The sequence below is a fragment of the Gossypium raimondii genome, chromosome 13 (genome assembly GCF_025698545.1).
Source record: "Gossypium raimondii isolate GPD5lz chromosome 13, ASM2569854v1, whole genome shotgun sequence".
In the NCBI taxonomy this organism is placed as follows: domain Eukaryota; kingdom Viridiplantae; phylum Streptophyta; class Magnoliopsida; order Malvales; family Malvaceae; genus Gossypium; species Gossypium raimondii.
This window is the reverse complement of record NC_068577.1, coordinates 6,983,033-6,997,190: the sequence shown is the minus strand read 5'-3', so window position 1 is coordinate 6,997,190 and position 14,158 is coordinate 6,983,033. Positions and strand designations below refer to the sequence as shown.

At 33.7% G+C, this 14,158-nt stretch overlaps 1 protein-coding gene across 1 annotated transcript; it reads right to left on the bottom strand.

Annotated features, from left to right (window-relative positions):
- Positions 1-787: 787 nt before the first annotated feature.
- Positions 788-3,846, bottom strand: LOC105784608 (putative clathrin assembly protein At1g03050). The gene is made up of 2 exons (XM_012610511.2): positions 3,041-3,846; positions 788-2,224 (listed from the first exon to the last, which is right to left on the bottom strand). The coding sequence occupies exons 1-2, from the start codon at positions 3,690-3,692 to the stop codon at positions 1,146-1,148; spliced, it is 1,731 nt and encodes a 576-aa protein (XP_012465965.1). The 5' UTR covers positions 3,693-3,846; the 3' UTR covers positions 788-1,145.
- Between the last annotated feature and the right edge of the window lie 10,312 nt (positions 3,847-14,158).

The window sequence follows — 14,158 nt, the reverse complement described above, 5'->3', positions numbered from 1 at the left end:
GGAGGTCCTTGGGTTAGAAGTTATTTAGTCTCTCTCAAAATAAACATAGCAATTTAGTTCCTTGGGTTACCGTCCAAGCCCAAAAACCCGCTTGATATTTGGGAGAGCTTTAACAAAAATATTAGCTCGAAAAAGAGTTTTGGGTAATAAATAAGCTCGTTTAAAATATGAGTCAGGTTTGGGTTTTAATATTGAAAGCTTGAGCCTAGTTTGATTTTCAAGTTTATAAATGTTTTTTTTTTGAACAAACTGAAATTTACAAATTGGGAGAGGGATGACAAGAGCAAGGTTTTAACTTTGGTCCTTAGGGTGCCCAACAAAAAGTCTTAATCTTTTCATTCTTAGGTTATATCATATTGAAAATTTAATATAAACATTATTTTTAATGTTATGTTCAGAGAAAAAATTAAGTTCATATTCAGAGATTTAATAAAAAAATATATTATGGTAGTAATATATATAAAATTACTAAATATAAAAAATTAAAAAAAATGGGCATGTTAAACATGTTGAATTAGTCATTAAGTTATGGTAAAAATTAAGACTTAATATTTTATGCTAAGCTGAGGTTCCGCAATTATATACAAAATCAATATTTTATATGGGTCAGATTGGAATCAATCTATGTGCAGTGTAATTATATATGACATGAATATCATAATTTGGTCGGACTCTAACCAACCCACTATAATGTTTTAAAGTGTCTTAAAAATTGAATCTAAATGGTGGCAAGCTTATTTACTTTTAGAAATATTTTAAATGATTCACTTAATTCTTATCTACATACACATATTTAATTTGTGAAATCTATTAAAGGAAATGGGCCGTAAAATTAAGCAAAAAGGTTTGATTAGATTTAATTTTGGGTAATATTTCCGCATTAATTATGCAATTTAGTCCTAAGAAAAGTTTTGAAACACCAAGTTTAATGCTGAAAAAAAGGAGAAGACAGGATTAAAAGACTAAACAAAACAATTAACGCCTGTTCAAATTTGTGTGTGTAAACTTAGGGCATTTCAAGTCACATTGGACTTGAGACTAATATTAGTTGAACCGGGAGCGTTTAAGAAAAAGCCCTCCAAGTGCCTTTTTCCGAGATTCGAATTTATATTATCTTTCTTATGGGGTTGAGGCACGACGAAGCTTCAATAGCCATGCCCTCCTTGACTGTAAGGAGATGTTTGTAATTTCTCCATTCCAACATGTCCTTGCACTCCGTTCCTTTTGTATTGCTCCCACATTGCTTGTTCCTCTGCCAAAAGCTTTTGCTTCTTCCCCATGTCTGACATTTGTACGTACGGCGGTGGTGCCACGGTGAGTGATGCCATGAACGGATCACTGTCGCTCGTGTTCTTCCCATTGGACGAAGTTGGAGCTGGCAATGCCAATGCAGCCGGTCTTCCGGCTGATCCAAATGCGACGCTGCTCGCGCTTCCGGTTGCCGCCATACCTTGCGAAGCCATTCGGCCATGTTGATACATTCCATCGAGCATCAGCATATCGAATCCACCTCCGAGACTTGCTTTCGGATGATTGAGATTGCTTGTTGATTGAATCAAGGCCGATTCCCAATCAGCTTCGTCCTTGAAAGCATCCCAGCCAAGTCCCGCTGGAGGCCCGACTGACACGCCGCCGTCGAACAAAGCCAACGCGAATTTCTCCGCTTGATCCTTGCTCGACACCACATCATCTCCTAGATTCAACAAATCAACCACTTGTTGCAAAACTATGGCTTGGGATTCATCTTTCTCTTCTTTCTCTAATCCTTTCGCAACAGATGCTTCCTCGACTTCCTCCTCCGGCGCCGGCAACGCCTTAATGGCATTCATATCTTCTTCTTCAACCACTTCTGATTCTTTAACTTCCAGCTCCACTTCATCCTTAGGTAAATCATCCTCGACCTTTTTTGCTTCCAATTTCTTATCACGCATCAGTTCATCGACGAGATCGAGTTTCTTTTGCGTGATTTTCTCAATATTAGGATACTCAGAAGAGCGTCCAATGCCGGCACTTTTACACCAGGAATAGAAGTTATCGAGCTCATCGAATTGCTTGCCTTGACGGCAAAATATATCATAAACTTGAAGGGATTCAGCAAGATCTAGCTCCATTAAACGGTCGATAAAAATAGACAGTATTTCAGTTATGTCGTAATATAACTGGAAACTTTCCTTCACTATTTGGTAAAGCGCCACAGTCACCACCCTGTTGCACTTTGCTGCTCCTGTTTCACATCAGAGAAAAAAAACCCACTAATCACAAGAAATCTTCGCTAAATGATGCTCCGCTTGTTCTTACAAGCTCGAAGGTTAGAACAAAATATTTGAGTGGAGATTGGAATTTAATATTTGAATCTGGATTGGTTTAATTTAAAACTATTCATGGATGACTCGTCTAGTCCCATTAGTCTCACCTGATTTAATTCGGGTTTGAACAAAAATTTTTATTTTTAGGTCAATGGATTAGTTTGACCTGACTTGAGCTTAAATTAAATGAAATTTAAGTATTTTTAGTTAAATTTAATTATAAAAATATATAAATATTTTTATAAAAAATATTAATTTAAAATAATAATATGAGTTTTTTTTATTTTAATTTTTTAATAAACATATGTATATATTAAATATTAGATAAAAATTAACATTATATATATTAAAAATGTAAGAGTAATTTTGCATAATTTTAAGCTAATCATTTCTATATATTTAGAATGATTTAGAGAAATTTGAGTTCTACTATTCGAGCTGAATAGAACTTGGGCTGGTCTAGAATCTTAGATCAAATCATTTTAGTTTGTGTAATTTTAGATTTAAACTATTCAGGTTTGTTGGTTGAGTTTTAGGATTTAATTATTTTGGATTTGAATTATTTAAGATTTATTTTATTCGAGTTTAACACTTGAGTTTGAGCCAGTTTAGATTCAGATTGTTTCTTATTCATGTGTTCAAGTTGAGAAAATTCGAATGGTTTAGTTTTTATGTTCAAATCAAAGTTGATTTGCCTCTACGCGGAATGAGTTGATGTATAGAGAGAAATTAACCTATTGGTCGGCAGGCTAAGAATCGTTCAAGCAGCTGTTGCAAATGTTGCAACGTTGTAAATATTTGTTCCGTCTTCATCTCTCGAAAGTGTGATGATTTAGCTCCACTTTCCTTCTCGTTGTTCTCTTCCTCTTTATTTTCATTCGCTATGGTCGCTGTCTTAGTCTTTTCCCCGCGTCTATCTTGAATATTGTACTCCAATTTTTCGTCAAGGTAAAGTGCATAAGTACGCACAAACGCAGAGAAGTCCCACGAACGGTACCGCGAAGTGTCGCGAAAATCCGACAAGTTGAGGATCCGAGTCCCGCGCCTTGTCGAAAAGAAAATCTCTTGTTGATATGCTAGATCGCCTTCATTCAGTAGCCGATGGATCAACAATAGAGTCTTCAATGCAACCGTCCAACTCTTGGTCTTGTTGAGCCGCCTAGACATCGTGTTGATGCATGCAATGATGTAGGCGCGCGAATACGACGTTATGCATATGATTTCTCGAATGTACCGCTCGTCGGCAGGCTGTTCTTCATGCCTTGTCGCCTTAACGATGGCAACATCAAGGTCCGACAATGAGGTGGTGCCACCAACTTTGGCTAGGCCTATCCTGGTTTGATCTTTGACACGCCCAATGGCTTTTTTTAGCCTGCTTGGAGCCATAGATTTGAAGTACCCCAATTATAAAATCTACTCAAGGAAGAATAGAAATATCCCAAACAACAATCTCTGAGAAGATTGTTGATGGAAAAGAAAAAGAAAGGAAAGGAAAAGAAAAGAAAAGAAAAGAAAGGAAACGTATTTTCTTATGGTTTCCTTCTCACATATCACCTTTTGTTTATAATGTAAATTTGTCCTTTGAGTCAAACTATGGGTTGGTCTCTATTATTTTTTATGCCATTATTTTTAGCATGAAGAAGAGGAGAGAAGTTTCAAAGGGATATATTTAGCCATGTGTCAAAATCTAATTGGTTTTTTTCTTAAAGAATGGGTAATTTTGTAGACAGCAAATTTAGCTTTTAACACTTTTTTTCTCTTTTTTTTTGGCAATAAATTTAGCTTTAGCAGTTGTACCTTTGACTTTTTCATATTTGCATTGGCCGGTCAATGTAAAGTTAATGCTTCATAAAAGAGTTCTTAAAGCCCAATGTCTTTTGGGCTCTTTTATTACTCAAGCTCATGAAATCTTTTGTAGGATTAAAGCTCTAAAGTCTAAACTCTTTCCGAATTAGTACAAGATTTTGAAATCTTAATTTTTTATCTTAAACATTTTTATTTTTATAAATATATTAAAAATAAAATAATCATTAAATTAAGATTATTAATTTGATTAATTATTTTAAAATTATTTTTACATATATGAAAAGTATTTAAAACATATATAAATAAATTTAAGATGTTACACAAAACATACCAATCTTGAAATAAAAGCGATACGATGACATTGGGTCTAGTATATGATAACTATTTTTGGCGATAAAATTTGCATACAATTGATTGTAAAATTCATAAAATTGATTTCTTTGTTGGATTTTCTTTTCCATCAAATTAGGAATGATAATAAATTGTATGAATTTAGATAATATTAGGATTCAAATATTTTAATTGAATATTGTAAATAATCATTTAACTATAAAAATATTGTAAAATATTTTGAAAATATTTGTATATTTCTTTGATGTTTTAGAACTAGGATTAAATTAAGGCCATTTGTAAATTTTGAGGATTAATTTTTTAAAATTATAGCTAAATTAATATAATACGTAAAAGTGAGGGTTATTATACCGGTTTTCTTGCAGTTTGTGGTTTTGACGGGAGTGACCAAAATGATCGAACTATGTAACGTGAATGCTTAAATTACAATTTTTTTCTTTTGAGTGTTTAAAATAAAAAAAATTTGTCGTTGGGTGACTATCTATGTAGTTTACCCTTCTAATTATCATATGCTTCGGGATGGATGCAAATATTAATTCTCCCATATTTAATATCCGAATACATTTTAATTTTACAGATAACATATTCAAATATCTAAATCTATTATCTACTTTGCTTTTCAAAATTTTAATATTTTTGGACTTATTAAATGTGTATTTGTAACACCCCTAACCCATATCCGTCGCCAGAACAGAGTTACGGAGCATTACCGGAATATATAGATCAAATACAGACAATTCATATTACTTAACATTCATATCAGAAATTATTCATAAAGTCCATTATATGAACCCTCAAGGTCCAAAATACACATTAGAAACAAGTCAGGACTAAACCGGGTACTCAGAAAATTTTTCGCAAAATTTCAAAATTTTTCCAAGATGCAGGGGACACACGCCTGTGTGGGCATTCAAAATAGGGCACACGGTTGTGTCCCAGCTTGTGTTAGTACCCATGTAACTGTTTAACTTGGGTCACACGCCCATGTGGATATTTTGAGCATTCTGTTTTGCAATTTTAAAGATGCAGGGAACATACGGTCAAACCACACACCCATGTGCTAGGCCGTGTGTCACACACGGTTGAGACACACGTCCGTGTCTCTACCCGTGTGGATGAAAATAGGCCATTTCTATGCCACATTTCTCACCCAAATTTGTCTTCCACCTACATGAACACTTTAACACATTCACAAACCAATATAAGACATTCAAATCAATCAAAAACCAAGTCTTAAACAAGTCATATTATCACATATATCTTAGCATTCAAATTTTCCATGTTGATCAAAACACATATTTTCTTACTTATACCAAACATACTATCTCAACTCATCCACCAACATGCCTATAAACTATCCATCATTCAACTACACTAATTATATATGTCAAGCATGATAAGACCACACCATATATATATATATCAAAATATGTCCAACACTAGCCATTCCAATAGCTAATCACAACCAAACATATAGATGCCATCATTGGCCACATTTAGCTTATACATGCCATTATAACCCAAAATTTAGTTTACTTTTTTATACCGAAACGAGCTGATGGATAGTGTGAGATATCTCCGCCAAACTTCCAACCCAATGAGCTTCCGAAGTACTATAAAACGGAGGAAATAAAACAGAGTAAGCATTTAATACTTAGTAAGTTCATATAACAAGAAATTAACTTACCATTTAATTCACATTTAAGGTAAGCAAATAAACATGCTCAAGCCAATTTGGCCATTTGCCTAAACACATATCCTCATCAAGCATGTCAGTCATGTAATTCACATAAATACCAAGAAACATGAATGAGCTCATCAATATTCAATTTCCACATACATGTATTTATCATTTCAAGTGTCCATGAACATGTACATATCATATCTTTGTATTTCAAGTATTTCTCATAGTAATTCATCTTGAATTAATATAATCTCATATCAGAACTTTACCCGTTAAATCATTTAAAATATCGATGGATACAAGGGTAGTACACATAAAGTGCACAAAACTGCAAACCGTCAATTCATATTGGAGAATGCTCATATAAGTACATAAACGGGAAGCTCTCTCTAGAGCCACATAACGGGAAGCTTATCCGGGCTGTATAACGGGAAGCTCATAAGATCCATAATCAGGAAGTTCATGCGAGCCAATAACGGGTAGCTCTGAAGAGCCACTAATAAGGAAGCTCCAGATAGCCATATATCGAGAAGTTTAAGCGAGCCAATATCGGGACGCTCATAAGAGCTGTGGTGTGTCTACAACACATACAGAATCACAACCAATTGGGATGCTCCGAAGAGCTATTAATAGGAAGCTTGCAAGAACCATATAATAAGAAGCTCGAGAGGGCCATATATCGGGATGCTCATGAGAGCTAGACGCTTTTTTTCGAGCTGTGGTGTGTCCGCAACACATGCAGGACCACAACCAATTCGGGAACCCTGTATCCATCGAATTTTATTTATTCAATCGAGACTTAATACTTATCGAGCATTATCGGATAGGTGATCGATTTTCATACATGTCAATTATACAACACATATACACAACATTCAATTTAAAACATATAAATATACAATTCAATTACACGAACTAACCTTAACAATTGTTCGTGTATGAAAAATCTACTAATCCGACCCTTTTTCTTTTTCACGATCTGACTTCATATTTTATCTATCCGGATCTATACGAATTGATTTAACATTAATTTATATTCATTTCAATACAATTTACTTCTTTGGAAAAATTACCATTTTGCCCCTATACTTTTAATTAATTATGATTTTATCCCCAGGCTCGGAAAATAAAATCCATACAATTTAATCCTTATTCCAAGCCTAGCTGATTTTTATATATAACAATAGCAGTTCATGTATTTCATAAAATTTAGAATTTTTCCATGAATTTTACAACTTTTCAATTTAGTCCCTAAATCATAATTTCATCAAAATTCCCTTTACAAAAGTTGTTTATCTATAAACAACCTTTCATTTTCTACCATAAAAATTCATAATTCAACTATATTCAGTCATGGAAAAACCCTTGTACTTTGATAACTGTAAAAATATAATATCGATAATGACAATATATCACAAAGAAAAGAGAAATAAAAATAAAGGACACACAAATTTTACGTGAAAACCCTTTCGGGAAAAAAACCAAGGCAGAGGAGAAGAAAATTCACTATGTCGAATTCGAATTAATTATAAGAGGAGTAGACTATGTCTATTTATAGGCTTGTAAAACCATATTCTAATAGGAGTGAAACACCTTATTCTAATAAATATCAAATAGATGGAGTTTAATAAGGTTTAAAAAACCTTATTCTAAAATAAAATAAAAGAAGTATAATTCTATAGGGATTTTACTTTTATTTTATTTTACCACAGTATTTTATTTAAATAAGGATTCAGGTCACTTGATTCTAACAATCTCCACCTTGACAAGAATTCTTAATGAACAAGTTCTTCATCGCGAACTCTCAACGAACAAGTTCTCCACCTCTTCCATAAAACCCCTTAAGGGTTTATCTTCAACAATGAACACCAACCAAGTCTAAGCAATGCTCAAACTTGGTTATAGGAAGTGACTTAGTCATCATATCTACAGGATTTTCATGAGTACTAATTTTGCTGACAACAATATCACCACGAGCAATAATATCACGAACAAAATGATACCGAACATCAATGTGTTTTGTTCTCTCATGAAACATTTGATCTTTTGTAAGAAAGATGTTATTCTGACTGTCACAAAATATTGTATTGATTTGAAGGTTTTCATTGAGTTCACTAAAGAGTCCCTTCAACCAAATAGCTTCTTTACAAGCCTCAGTAATCGTCATGTACTCAGCTTTAGTGGTAGACAAAGAGACTGTAGTTTGCAAAGTGGCTTTCCAATTGATTGCACAACCTCCGATTGTAAAGACATAACCTGTGAGAGATCTTCTTCTATCGAGGTCTCTAGCAAAATCAGCATCAATATACCCAATGACTCCATCTCTAGTTCTTCCAAACTGTAAGCAAACATCAGTAGTACCTCGTAAGTATCTTAAAACCCACTGAACTGCTTTCCAATGTTCTTTACCGGGATTCACCATGTATCTGCTAACTGCACTAACTGCATATGATAAATCTAGACGTGAACAAACCATGGCATACATGAGAGATCCCATTGTACTAGAGTATGGAACATGTGGCATGTACTCAATCTCATCATCTGATTGTGGAGACAAAGCCGATGAAAGTCTGAAATGGGTTGCTAAAGGAGTACTAACATGCTTAGCATTCTGCATATTGAATCTGCAAAAAACTTTCTCAATGTACCCCTTCTGACTTAGGTACAATTTACTTGCTTTTCTATCTCTGAAAATCTCCATACCAAGTATCTTCTTTGCTGGTCCCAAATCTTTCATCTCAAATTCTTCCTTTAGTTGGGCTTTGACCTTTCTTATCTCTCCTTTATCTTTCACTGTTATCAACATGTCATCAACATAAATGAGTAGATACACAAAAAAACCACCACTGTTTTTCTTAAAGTAAACACAACTGTCAAAGCTACTTCTTTTAAGATCATGAGAAGTCATAAAGGAATCAAACCTCTTATACCACTGTCTTGGTGACTGTTTCAAACCGTAAAGAGACTTTTTCAGCAAGCAAACATAGTCTTCTTTTTCTGAGACTGTAAAACCCTCTGGTTGTTGCATGTAAATATTCTCTTCAAGTTTTCCTTGCAAAAATACAGTTTTTACATCTAACTGCTCAAGCTCCAAATCATCCATGACTACAATACCAAGCAAAGCTCAAATCGAACTATACTTCACAAGTGGATAGAACACATTTGTGAAGTCTACTCTTGGAATTTGACTGTAACCCTTTACAACAAGCCTTGTTTTATATCTGGGTCTTCAACTCTTGGAGTCCACTCTTTCTTCTTAAACACCCATTTACAACGAACAATCTTTTTACCTTTAGAAAGTTTCACAAGATCCCATGTTTTATTTTTGTGTAGTGATTTCATCTCTTCTTGCATAGTAAACATCCACTTTTCCGAGTCTTCACAACTAACCGCTCAGAATAATTAGATGGCTCTTGGTTTGCATCTATATCTTCATCCACATTTAAAGCATAAACAACTAGATCAGCCTCAGCATACTTCTTTGGAGGTTTAATTTCTCTTCTAGTTCTGTTTTTGGCGATAGGGTATTGTGGTGAAGAAACAACTTTATTTTGAATTTTTGTGCTGGCTTCAATAGTCGATTCTGTTATAGATTCTGTATTAATCTGATGCTCCACCTGCTTTTGATTTTCTTTATTGGAAGAGTCTTTAAGAGATAAGTTAAGTAGCATAACAGTTTCATAAAAAATAACATCACTGCTAATAATAACTTTTCTATTTTCAGGACACCATAATTTATACACTTTTACACCAGTTTTATAATCAAGAAAAACACTTGCAATTCTACATGAAACATTATTTCCCATCAAAACAACACCTTCAGACACTATTTCGTAAGTTGTAAACCAATCCCGATTGGGACTCATGTGGAAGGTGCAGCCCGAATCAAGGATCCACTTCTCGCTCACTTTAAAATAGTTGACAGAAGCGACTAGAAGTTCACCATCGCTGTACTTTTCTACAACATCAGCCTTACCAGAATTTTCTAGTCGTTTTCCATTTTGATTCGCAGCCTCCCTTTTTATCTTGTTCTGTAGCTTATAGCACTCAGATTTAATGTGCTCTTTCTTCTTGTAGAAGTTACAAGTTTTACCTTTGTTTAAAGACTTCGGTCTACCCTTAGATTTATCGCGAGGATTCCGTTCCTGTGTCTTTTCACGATCATCATCAGCATTCCGATCTTGTCTCCCACGAGCAATGAGACCCTCTCCTTGAGAGTTAGTTTTAACCACAAGATGCTTCATCTTATTATACGAGGTTAAAGAATCATAAACCTCATCAACTGTGAGAGACTCTCGGCTATATAAAATTGATGAGGTTAAAGAATCAATCCTAGATCTTCCTTATCATACTTAACCTCCATGGCCTCCAAATTTAAGAGGATTTCTTTAAACACTGTCAAGTGTTCGTGCACAGACGCACCTTCCTCCAAACGATGAGTATAAATACGCTGCTTCATATGCAACTTACTAGTTAGAGTTTTCGACATGCATATTTGTTTCAACCTCTTCCATAATCCAGCGGCGATCTTCTCCTTCATCACATCCTACAAAATTTTGTTAGACAAATGCAGATGTAATTGTGTTAGCGCCTTTCGATACTTGCGCTTCTTCTCTTCTTCTGTCAATGTTGAAGGCATCTTATCTACCCCTAGCAGGGCTTTCTCTAAGTCCATCTGTGCAGAACTGCCTGCATCTTTATCTGCCACAACGCGAATCTGGTGTTGTGATCCAACAGCAGAATTTCATACTTCAAAGACACCATTACCATAATTGAGATGAACAACTCGGAAGCTCTGATACCAATTTATAAAAATAGAATATCGGTAATGACAATATATCACAAAGAAAAGAGAAATAAAAATAAAGAACACACAGATTTTACGTGGAAACCTTTTCGAGAAAAAACCACAGGCAGATGAGAAGAAAATTCACTATGTCGAATTCGAATTAATTACAAGAGGAGTAGAATATGTCTATTTATAGGCTTGTAAAACCATATTCTAATAGGAGTGAAACATCTTATTCTAATAAATATCAAATAGATAGAGTTTAATAAGGTTTAAAAAACCTTATTCTAAAATAAAATAAAAGAAGTACAATTCTATAGGGATTTTAATTTTATTTTATTTTGTCATAGTATTTTATTTAAATAAGGAATCGGGTCACTTAATTCTAACAATAACTTTACAAATTAATCCCCGAGATAACTAGATTAAGCTATTACGATCTTAGAAATATAAAAATCATTAAAAACGGGACTTGAATACTCACCTAATTGAGCCAAAGTAAGCTCGTCTATCCTTAAGCTTCAAACTAGGGTTTCCATGTCTTTTGATTTTAGGAAAGATGATAAATGATGATATTTTGCTTTATTTTATTATTTATCATCTTTATTTTTCATCTTTCCAATTTTATCCTTTTCTTTTCTTAATTTTCGATTGATGGCTAATCATCCTTATCTACTAACTCTTCTAAATGGTATAGTTGCCATATAAGGACCTCAAATTTTGAATTCCATAGCTATTTGATACTTATAGCTACTAGAACTTAACTTTTGCATTTAATGCAATTTGGTCCTTTTATCAATTAAACATGTAATCGGTAAAATTTTCCTAACGAAATTTTCATACGATATTTCTTTCATAATTCAAACCATAAAATAATATTAAATTTTTTTTTCTTACGGACTCGAATTTGTGGTCCTGAAACCACTATTCTGATTTCACTGAAAACGGGTTGTTATAGTATTTCAAAGCATTTATTTAATTGATAAATAATTTAATTAATTTGAACTTAAATTTAGATGATAATACTCGAATTTACTATGAATTATAAAAAAATTAAAATTTCAAAGCAAATTTACAGAAAGGGTAAACTATCAAAATAGTTACTCTTTTTTGTCTCAGGTTACATGTTAGTCACTTATGTTTGAAATGTTACGTTTTAATCATTTATGTTATCGTGTTGTAACATATTAGTCACTGAGCCGTTAATTGTCGTTAACGGTGTAACAGTAAGTTGACATGGCACATTAAATGATCATTTTAAATGAAAATTTTAGGTTAAATTATACAATTGCTCCTTATATTTTTTCGTTTTGAGATTTTCCGTTTGGTTCAAGATTCGAAACCAGTAACGGTTCCAGTCCCATGAGCCTTGCAATTACGCTTGGTGACCGTCGTTGTTTATCGTTATCATCCACCTCATCTTCGCATTGGTTTGTAGATAATATAGAGGCATTCGTACGAATCTCCAAGGCTTAAGGCTTCCTTTGGCATCAATGACAACTCTGTCATCCTGATAGAGTCTCGAAGCTTCCTTGAAGAATTTTCATGGTGACCTCGAGCTACCTTCTTTGTACTAAAAAATGAGGAGGAGAGGTGACTTGGTCTAATTACCAGTAGGTGTGGAAAGTTCTGATACTGGATACTAGAGCTCCAATGTAACCGGAGATTGTTTCGAATAGTCCAGTGATGCTACTGCTCGTCATTGTGGCTGCTTCTTTAATTCTCTCGATATTGCTGGTGTCTCAACAGTCTTCACTTGCTTCATTTTCTTTTCACTCGCCTAAAACAAATTTTAAAAAAAAAAACATCCATAAAACAATACAAACCAACATAAAAAAAAAGACGAAGATCAAAAAATAAAAACCAATTGATGTTTCCACGGGAGGAAGGTGCTTAGGGGAGTAAAGGCATTTTCCAGAAAGAAGCTGGTGACGATAAAAGATTTGAAGGAAATCAATCATGCATCCCATTTGTTTCCTTATTTGCTTTTCAAGATTTTGCTATGGCACTACACTTGTCATCATCTTTTCTTTCTTTTTTTTTAAGAAAAAAAACTATTCACCCTCGTATTTAACTCAATAATCCACTTCTTAGTGGCAAGTTAATCTTTCTGTTTAGACTTCCTGAAAAGAGAATGGAAAATAAGAAGAAAAAGAAAGGAAAGTTAAAAGAAGGTAAAAGAAACAAAATAAATTAACTTCCCATGCCAGCTTACCGTTACACCGTTAAAGGTAATTAATGACTCAGTGACTAAAATGTTACAACACGATAACGTAAGTGACTAAAATATAACATTTCAAATATAAGTGACTAAAATATAACTTGAGACAAAAAAAAAAGTGACTATTTTGATATTTTACCCTTACAGAAATCATATTTAACAAAAGTTACAAACATATGAGCGGTTGTGATCCCTAATCAAAATTACGAAATTGTGTTTTATAGAAAGGTTAAGACTAATGATTAAGGTGGGTTATGCATGAATTTGAGATTTTGGTGGTTGATTATGTAATGTATTAACACGTGCGAGAAAGGCAAAAAGCGTGCGATGCCTTACATCATAACTGACTCAATGCTTCTCTAAGCAATTCCACCAACCCATACCATACCTTCTCCAAATACCATCAAAGTTGGAGTTTAGAAGGGTAAAAACATGGATGTCTCTTGTAAATAATTTTTTATATAAATTTAATCGAATAAATAAAAAATTTCAAGCAAAGCCTTACGGACAGTGTTCTTAGGGCTCCACCTGTCCCCTATCCTTATTGTCCTTTGTACGTGAGAATCTCACCCAATGCCATACTTGCACATTGTAAGTCCTAATATCTTATAGGTTTAGGATTTGGTTAAAATATTGGTATTCCGAATTATTGGGATCACACATTTAATCTTGATAGAGTATTCGGTATTCACACGTCGCGTATATCTATTCTTTTAATATAATAATTTATATCTATAATGATAAGTTATTAATTTATTAACTAAATTTCAAAAAATTCGCAATCAATACATAAACGACATATGTCTAGCATCAAAATAAAAAATCAAGACACTTACTCTCCTCTAATTCCCTCCTATTCTCTCAGATACACACGTTTCATCAATGTATATTATGAGCACATTGCATTTGGATTTATCTAATCTTTTCCAACACAAATGGTGGGTGTGGTTGAGGAATCTTTGGTCCACCATCCCACACAACATCACTACACACACACAGAG

Coding starts and splice junctions, on each gene's coding strand:
- LOC105784608 (XM_012610511.2), bottom strand. CDS start 3,692: ATGGCTCCAAGCAGGCTAAAAAAAGCCATTGGGCGTGTCAAAGATCAA. Junction 2,225..3,040: donor CTTAGCCTGCCGACCAATAG/GTTAATTTCTCT, acceptor GATGTGAAACAG/GAGCAGCAAAGTGCAACAGG.